Source organism: Pyrus communis, chromosome 17 (genome assembly GCF_041283825.1).
Source record: "Pyrus communis isolate YQ-2024b chromosome 17, ASM4128382v1, whole genome shotgun sequence".
NCBI classification, from domain to species: Eukaryota; Viridiplantae; Streptophyta; class Magnoliopsida; order Rosales; family Rosaceae; genus Pyrus; species Pyrus communis.
Genome location: NC_142581.1, coordinates 17,146,690 through 17,156,377, shown reverse-complemented (window position 1 = coordinate 17,156,377; position 9,688 = coordinate 17,146,690). Strand labels below are relative to the sequence as shown.

The window sequence follows — 9,688 nt, the reverse complement described above, 5'->3', positions numbered from 1 at the left end:
CTAAGATTATGCAAGCAACCATCAAAAGAATCACCAAAGACGCTGAAATCATCCATAAAAACTTCAATGATTTTCTCAACATAATCAGAAAATATGCTCATCATGCATCTTTGAAATGTGGCAGGTGCATTACATAAACCAAAAGGCATGCGACGATATGCAAATGTACCAAAAGGGCATGTGAAAGTTGTTTTTTCTTGGTCCTCGGGTGCTATGACAATTTGATTATAACCAGAGTAACCATCAAGAAAACAATAGAAAGCATAACCCGCTAACCTTTCAAGCATTTGGTCAATGAACGGCAATGGGAAGTGGTCCTTCCTTGTGGTGGCATTTAGCTTCCTATAGTCGATGCACACCCTCCAACCAGTTTGAATGCGCGTAGGAACAAGCTCATTCTCAGCATTTGCAACCACAGTCACTCCGGATTTCTTTGGAACGCATTGCACGGGCGAAACACACCTGCTATCCGAAATAGGATAAATCACTCCACAATCAAGTAATTTGATTACCTCTTTCTTCACTACTTCCATCATCGGAGGGTTGAGACGGCGTTGAGCCTCTCGAGATGTTTTGGACCCCTCCTCTAGAAGTATGTGATGCATGCACATAGTAGGGCTGATTCCCTTTATGTCGGCCAAAGTCCATCCAATTGCCGTTTTGTACTCTTTAAGCACTCGCACCAATTTGTTCTCCTCTTGTGCCGTGAGTGAGGATGAGATGATGATGGGCAATGTCTCATCCTCGCCCAAGAACACGTACTTCAAGTGACTAGGCAACGGCTTAAGTTCAAGTGTAGGTGGCTGCACAACTGAGGGAGACATTTTATTAGCTGAAACTGAACTTAAAATAGGGTCCAAAAACTTACCTGATTGTGATGGCAATGACTCGAAGGCAGCCACCATCTCAATCATATCCTCACTAGGGGGCACAGCCAAGGATTCCTCATGCATGCCATGGGGTTCCTTGGTGGTTGTTTCGATGTTTTACATGTCCCTTCCTTGTGCAATGACCAATTCAAGTGCATCGTCCTTCAAATTGTCCAAATGGTCCTGCACCAAAGAGTCAATTATATCAATAGCAAAACATGAATGATTCTCACTAGGGTACTTCATAGAATCAGAAAGATTGAAATTAATAACTTCCCCATCAAATTCCATTGTCAAAGTGCCATTGTATACGTCAATCCGCGTACGAGCAGTTTTCATGAATGGCCGTCCAAGGAGGATGGGCAATGAAGGGGCATGGTCTGATTCATCCATTTCTAGCACATAGAAATCCGCCGGAAAGATTAAATGATTGACCTGCACTAAAACATCTTCCAAAACTCCCTTTGGATAGTCATTAGATCTATCGGCCAATTGTATAATAACACCATCGTTTTTCAATGCTCCTAGATACATAGATGCATAAATTGAATATGGCATGACGTTTATTGATGCACCTAAATCTAACATGGCAGATTCAAAACGAGTGTTACCAATGACACATGGAATTGTAAAACTACCCGGATCCTTGCATTTAGGGGGCAGTTTCCTTTGCAAGATGGCTGAGACGTTTTCACCCACTTTTACAACCTCCTTGGTCGAAATCTTCCTCTTATTAGTGCAAAGTTCCTTCAAGAACTTGGCGTACCTCGGGACTTGCTTGATTGCATCCAAAAGAGGGATATTGACTTGAACTTTCCGAAACGTCTCGAGAATGTCCTTTTTTGCTTCCTCTTTCTTTGTTTGTATGAACCTGCTAGGAAAAGGCACATTCGGAGGAAAAACATTAGTGGGAACTGAACTTGACACGTTTTTACCTTTAATGGACCGATTTAAGGTCTTATAATCATTCAAGGCCTGCGGCAAAGGTGTTTCCACCTTTACCGTGGGTAGGCTTTGTTCCTCTTCTTCGATTCTCAACTCTTCCTCCTCATTGGAACGTGGTTTGGATGGTCCGTGGTCAGATCCAACTTGCTTCCCACTTCGCAAACTTATGGCTTTTGCAGATTCGAATCCACTTTTCGGATTCACCTGCATTGAACTTTGTAACTTACCTTGTTCTCTACTAAATTGCCCCATGAATTCAGCCATTTGTCCCACTTGTCTCTTCAACTCAGTCACCTCTCGAGCTTGATTTTGCACCTCATTGGCATAATTGTGCATGTCCTTTGTTTGTTTTTCTTGCCCCTGCGCCAATGTAGTTAGCAATTGAATAACTTGAGAATTATCAAAAGACGAACCTGAGTTGTTTTGGGACGATGGTGGCTGGTTGGATTGGTATGGCCGTGGAAACCCAGGGGGATTTTGTTGAAATCCCCTTTGTTGTGCAGATTGTTGGGGCTCTCTCCACTTGAAATTAGGGTGATCTCTCCACCCGGGGTTGTAGGTGTTGGAGTACGGATCATATTTGGGTTGGTTTTGGCCTTGGAAACCAATGGCATTGGTAGATTCCCATCCTCCATTCTCTATCAACTGAGGGCATGTCTTGGATGGATGCCCCTGCATTGAACACACGCCACACACTTGGTTTTCTTGTGGTTTTGACCCCTTGACAACCTGAGACACAAGAGAAGTAAGATTAGCCAATTGTGATTGAATGTCAGAAATTGCACTTACCTCATTTACACTTTGTTGCCGTAGCCCCTCTCTTTGTCCAACACCTTCATATTGTTGAGCATTGTGTGCTCGGTTTGCGATTAGAGTTTTGGCAGCCACCGGAGTCTTGTCCACTAATGCACCACCCGCCGAGGCATCTAGCATTTGACGTTCCATGGGAAGGAGTCCCTCGTAGAAATATTGAATGAGCAGCTCCTCCTTCATTTGATGCTGTGGACATGAAGCAACAAGTGATTTAAAACGTTCATAATAAGATGGAAACGACTCACCTTGATTTTTTTGGATGCCACTAATTCGTTTCCTCAAGAGAATGATCTTTGCAGTGGGAAAGAATTTCTCTATGAATGCACATTTCATACTTTCCCAAGAATTGACAGTCCCGGGGGCCAATTCATACAACCAATCTTTGGCCTTGTCCACGAGGGAGAATGGAAAGGCCTTCATCTTCAAATTACTCCCATCCACGTTGATGGGTGTCATACTTGAGCAAACTACTTCAAATTCCTTAAGATGTTTGTTAGGATCTTCCATGGATAGCCCATGGAATTTAGGAATATGATGTAATAAACTAGACTTAAGTTCAAATTCTTCCGTCTTACCTTGAGCTGCCGCGGGGTATTGTATGCATAAAGGAACGGCATTGTCCATACCTGAGGCAGAGAGCTCTTTGATGGTTCGATTGTCCACGACCATGGTTTATACTTCCTCCACAAATTGTGTCATGGCCTCTCCTTCCTCACCTCCTTCGTCAAACTCGGATGTAGAGCTAGAAGACGGTGGGTTAGGGTTTTGTTGATTCTTTTGCTTCCTCAAGGTCCGCTCAAAATCGTCATCAAAGTCAAGGATGTGCTCACGAACAGGTTTTGAACTCCTAGTCATAAACTAGGACCTAGAAACAAGAACAAAAATAAGGTCAGTAACTAAAACGAAAATATATGAAAAAGAAATAAAAGAATTAACGAGGGATTAGCAAAGTTGCTAATCCCCGGCAACGGCGCCAAAATTTGAAGCGAAAATAGTTAAGCACACAAATTAACCCTCTTGTTGTCAAATTGTAGTAAGCATGCAAGTAGGGATCGTTCTGGACCGGAGATTAGGAGGGCTTGCTAAAACCTCTAAACTGACTCAAAAACATAAAAACAAAGTTGAAAACGTTCACAAAGACTCAAAGGACTCGAAACAAGTTCAAAAGACTCAAAACTGCCGAAAAACACGAACTAGGCAGATTCTAAACACTATAGAACAAGAAAGTAAAGGGGGGGTTTTGATTTGACGAAAATTGAAATAACAAAACAAGTTATAAAACTAGGCAGATTGTAAAACGAATTTTTGGAAACAAGATGATGGATGGATTAGTTAGAGGTCCATTCTCCACACATGACACATTTGTATATGAATCGATTTTCCAGTTGCTTTTTACTAACTATGATGCTCAACACCCCAAGTTAACCGTGATGCACTAATTAACCCTCAGATTTCCTTATGTCATTGAATTGGATGATGCATGCAACAATTCAAATTATTCTCCAACGGTCCTCAACATGAATGCATAGAAGAGATACAGTGAGAGATCATTATGCTCTATGAAAATCATAAGTGTTGACGAGGCAATTCTAACTATGAATGCATGATACTCTTGCCAAGAATTCAATTAACGCGGTTGTGACTAACAACCTTCACTACTCATGTTTATAAACTTGTGACGATTAGGTGAAACTCATTTATAAACTAGCATCGAGTTCATCCATGAAAACTAAGTATGCATCCTTAATCAACATACAAGAACAAGTTTTGAATAAAACAGATAATTGAATTGCAATCACAACTTAACAAATCACAATTGGAAGAAATCAATTCATATCTCAAACATGTTCATGGCTTCAAACTTTCCCCTAACTAATTAGGGGTTTAGCCACTCATGATTACAGCAAACTCAGAAAGTAATAACAAAGTAAACATTGAAAACAAGAACGAATTACACCTAAGAACGCCCCAATCTGCAAGCATGAAACGTTCAAGGCCTCCTTCCTCTCCTAATTGCTGCGGCACAAGGGTCTAAGGATGTGTATAGATGAGTAGTGGTGCGGCAAGGGGTTGTGAAAGGTCAGAAATTGTCAAGGGTTTAGAAGGAAGTTGCGGCAAGGTATAGAATTGTGTCCAAGGGATGTCGAATGGTGAATCCCCCCTAATCTGACCCTCAAACCCTTTATTAAGGCACGGCAAGGCTTGCATAGGAAATAAGTAAGTGTTTAATTCCCCAAATCAATTCTAAGAATCAGGAATTAAGTTAAATCCCTTTAGAATAGGTAATTGAAATCAGGAATTAAGGAAAAGGGCTAAGTCTTGCGGCAAAGGGAGGAAAAGAAGGGGAAAGTGCAATTAAACTTGCAGATTTTTGAGTGAAAGGGAATTAAACTCAAGGCAAGAAAAAGGGAAAAAGAAATCAGGAATGTTCCTTTGACCAAGAATTAAAGGAAACAAGATTTGTGACTGATTTTGGGAAGAATGGGAAAGAATCTCACGGCAAGGAAAAGGGAAAGGATTTTAAAGCCAGAAATTTGGAGAGAAAAAGAAGGTAAGGTGCGGCACAATTTAGGACATGTCTAGGGCTTCTAGAACATGTGATTTAGGCAACCAACATTATTTGGAAACTTCAAAAATGGACACCTTCACAAATGGAAACTTGCACAATTGGAAACCTTCAAAAATAGAAACTCCCAATAATGGAAACTGGTTTCCAATTCTTGATTCCTCCTTCTTCCTTCGATTCTATGCTCACTTGGTCTTCAATTTCGTCCAACACTTTGGCTCCAAGCATAAGTTATCCATCTTTAGCCCAAAAGTGCTCCAAAAGACTCCAAAATGCACTTCTTTGCTCCTTTAGCCCTTAGAACCTGAAAACATACAAAAATGGCTTAAAAGACTTAAAGAACTAAGAAATAACAACGTAAATGCACAAGAACAAGCCAACTAAGTCGCCTAAATATGCTCCTATCAAGCCGAAGTGTGCAAGAAGATGCAAATTGGAGTCTTTTGGAGCAAAAGAGGAATGATTGAGTTGAAGACTTGAAGAACGATGGATTCCTACTTCAACGAGGATTCCTACTTCAACAAGGATTCCTACTTGAAGTAGGAAAGTTAACCCTAGGTTTCCCGTTTTGGTAACCTTTCCTAATCTTAAACGTCCGTATTTTCTAGCCACTTTGAAGGCCTTGTAGGCACTTTAGGACACAAAATAAAGGCCCTAGCCCACTTTCCAACCTTTTCCGTGGCCTTTCCTCTTCTCCCCTTCCTTTGCCGTGCAAGGGGGGGCATTTTTGTCCCATTTTATGGACCTAAACCCTAACTCTTTTCTTGGCCGCACCTTTCCCTTTAATTTCTGAACTTAAACCTATTTCCCTTTCAAATAAAACCCTAGCCGCACCTATTAACCAATTTCCTTTTAATTTTTTGATTTAATTTCCTAATTTTAGAAGCCTTTGATTTAATTTTAATAAGCTAGGGTTTTATTTTCTGAAACCCTATATAAACTAAAGCTTAGCCGCACCCTAGGTTGAAAACTTGTCATTCATTCATCATCCTATATCAGCCGCAACTCCTATCCATTCTTCAATAACCCTAATTCCACATCTCAGCCGTACCCTTTATTTCACCCTAGAGCCTCTTCATTCATTCATTCTTTTCATCCTTCAGCCACAAACACTCTCTGCCGCAGCCACCCTTCCATCTTCTCCCTTCAATCCGTAGCTTCTCCATCCATTCCAGCCATTACCCTTCTCTGCCGCAACCATCCCCACCCTTCTAGCCACCATTCAACCCTCCATACACCTTCCACAACCCTTGCCGCAACCCTTCACCTCCCTAAAACCATCTACAACCCAGAAAAACATCCAAATCACCCCAAAAACATCTCTGCCGCAGCAAGGAGAAGAAGAGAGAGGAGCTTAAACGTGCAGAAATTCAAGTGGAATCATTGGGCGTTCTAGGTGTAATCAATCTTTTGTTCTTTATGTTTAATTTCAATTTTGTTTCTCTTTCTGTGAACATGAGAGGCTAAATCCCTAGTTAGCTAGGGGGTGATTCAAAACCATGTTTATGCTTGCAATATGAATTGATTAACTTTGGTTGGAATTTCATGAGTTGTGGATTCAATTTGTTTAACTGCTTGATTGATAACTTATTTGTGTATGTTTATTGAGAGTGCACACTTAGTTTTCATGCATGAATATGATGCTAGAATATAAGTGAGTTTCACCTAATAGTTACAAACTTATATTCACAAATAGTGGAGGTCGCTTATAAACGATCGCGTTAAATGAATTCTTGGCACTAGTTTCATGCTCATCATAGTAACGAATGCCTCGTCAACACTTATAGTTTTCATGTTGCTTAATGATCTTTGATTGTATCTTTATTGTGCTTTTCACGTAAAGGACTTTTGGAGAATGTTTTGAATTGTGTATGCGTTGTCCCATCCAATTCATTAACTTAAGGAGAACTTGAAGGTTAATTTAAGCGAACCTAATTAACCTGGGGTGTTGAGTTTCATGATTCATCGAAAGGCCAACTGAAAATCATCTTGTATGCAAGTGTGACATGTGTGGAGAAGAACCTTCTAGCTAGCATTCCATCCATATATTCATCAAATTCATCTTTACAATTTGTTTTAATTACAATCTGTGCACTTTATTTAATTTCGTCAAAAACTAAATCCCCCTTTACTTTAGTGTCCAATTTAGTTAGAAAGTGTCTTAGTTTGTGTTTCTAAGTGTTTTGATTCAATTTATCACCCAATTTCGTCCAAATTAGTGTAAGTGCTCAAAACTGCCCAGATTGTGTTTTTAAGGCAGTTTTGAGTGTTTTGGTGCTGTTTTAAGTCTTTTGGTTTGTTTAGTGTTTTAAGTGTTTAGCTTTGCATTCTTTGAGTCTAGTGTAGTGTTTTAACCTTTGTTTTACGTTTTTGAGTCAGTTTCAAGTGATTTAGCAATCCCTCCTAATCCCCGGTTTAGAACGATCCCTACTTATACATATACTACAATTGTCAAAAGAGGGTTTTAATTTGTGTGCTTATATATTTCGCATCACCACACCATCCAAAACAGGTCCTAATGAAGATAAAAAGTTGCAATTGGAAGATGAGGAGCCAAGCAAGCCCACGACAAGGGTAGAAACACCTTTGCTGCAAGCACCTAAGGACCATAATGCATCCAATGCATCCAATTCGGCCACCAAAGGTAAGTTGGGTTCAAATTCGATTAATTCTAACCCCGTTCCACCCAATGTTCCTTTTCCTCACAAATTTTTGCAAACCAAGAAGGAGGAGCATGAGAAAGACATTCTTGAGACGTTTAGGAAAGTTCAAGTCGATATCCCGCTCCTAGATGACATCAAGCAAGTGCCCAAATATGCCAAATTCTTGAAGGAACTTTGCACTACAAGGAAGAGGGCTTCACATAAAGAGGTAGTTAGGGTAAGTGAAAACGTTTTCGCTGTTTTACAAAGAAAGTTACCACCAAAGTGCAAAGATCCAGGTAGCTTTACAATTCCTTGTATTATTGGCCAAACTAAGTTCAAACATGTTATGTTAGACTTAGGAGCTTCAATTAACGTCATGCCATACTCTATTTATGCATCCATGAACCTTGGTGAATTGAAAAATGATGGAGTGATTATTCAATTGGCCGATAGATCTAATGCCTATCCAAAGGGAGTATTGGAAGATGTCTTAATGCAGGTGAATAACTTGATCTTTCTGGCGGATTTCTACGTTCTTGAGATGGAAGAAACCACCCATGCTTCATCCTTGCCGCTCCTTCTTGGGAGGCCATTCATGAAGACGGCCCGAACTAAGATAGACGTGTTTAAAGGCACTTTAACAATGGAATTTGATGGGGAAGTGATTGATTTTAATATTTCTGAAACCATGAGATTTCCTAATGATGATCACTCATGTTTCTCTATTGATATTCTTGATTCTTTGGCGCAGGCACACCTTGATCAATTACATGAAGATGCACTTGAAACGGTCCTTACGAATGGCATAGAAGTGATGGATCAATTGGCTGCCACCATAGCACCCTACGGCACCAACTTACACTACCATGTCGTGCCCTTTGATGATGAGGTGATTGAGACCGTGGCTGCCCTAGAGTCCTTGCCACGGCTCAATGGTATGTCCCCTAGTCCAATATCAATTCCAATTTCAACTAACAAGTTGCTTCCTTCTATAGAACAACCATTTACCCTTGAGCTTAAACCGTTACCAAACTACTTGAAGTACGTGTTTTTGGGTGAGCAAGACACATTGCCCGTCATTATGGCATCATCACTCACGGCACAAGAAGAGGAGAAATTGGTGAGGGTTCTCAAAGAGCACAAGACGGCCATTGGGTGGACTTTGGCCAATATCAAGGGCATAAGCCTTACCACATGTATGCACCGAATTCTCATGGAAAAAGGAACCAAACCATCAAGGGAAGCACAATGCCGACTCAACCCACCAATGATGGAAGTCGTGAAGAAGGAAATCATCAAACTACTTGATTGTGGATTCATCTATCCTATCTCGGATAGTTGTTGGGTTTCACAGGTCCAAGTAGTTCCAAAGAAGTCCGGAGTCACGGTCGTGAAGAATGAAGAGAATGAACTTATGCCCACACGCATTCAAACCGGTTGGAGAGTTTCAATTGACTATAGGAAGCTAAATGCCGCAACAAGGAAAGATCACTTCCTTTTGCCATTCATCGATCAAATGCTTGAAAGGTTAGCCGGTCATTCCTTTTATTGCTTTTTTGATGGTTATTCGGGTTATAATCAAATTGTGATAGCGCCGGATGACCAAGAAAATACCACCTTTACTTGTCCATTTGGTACTTTTGCATATCGTCATATGCCATTTGGTTTATGCAATGCACCGGCCACTTTCCAACGATGCATGGTAAGTATATTCTCGGATTATGTTGAGAAAATTATTGAGGGGTTTATAGACGATTTTAGTGTGTTTGGGGACTCATTTGATGATTGTTTGCATAATCTCACTCTAATCTTGAAACGATGCATGGAAACTAATGATAGGAGCATATTCA

At 40.5% G+C, this 9,688-nt stretch overlaps 1 protein-coding gene across 1 annotated transcript in view; it reads right to left on the bottom strand.

The window, feature by feature from the left end:
- Nucleotides 1-986: 986 nt before the first annotated feature.
- LOC148689547 (uncharacterized) overlaps nt 987-9,688 on the bottom strand; it is a 115,927-nt gene continuing 107,225 nt past the window's right edge. Inside the window, exons 2-3 of the mRNA XM_088688495.1 lie at nt 1,872-2,174; nt 987-1,052 (exon numbers count right to left, since the gene is read on the bottom strand). Coding sequence (XP_088544621.1) covers nt 987-1,052; nt 1,872-2,174 — 369 coding nt within the window. The remainder of the gene's footprint in view (nt 1,053-1,871; nt 2,175-9,688) is intronic.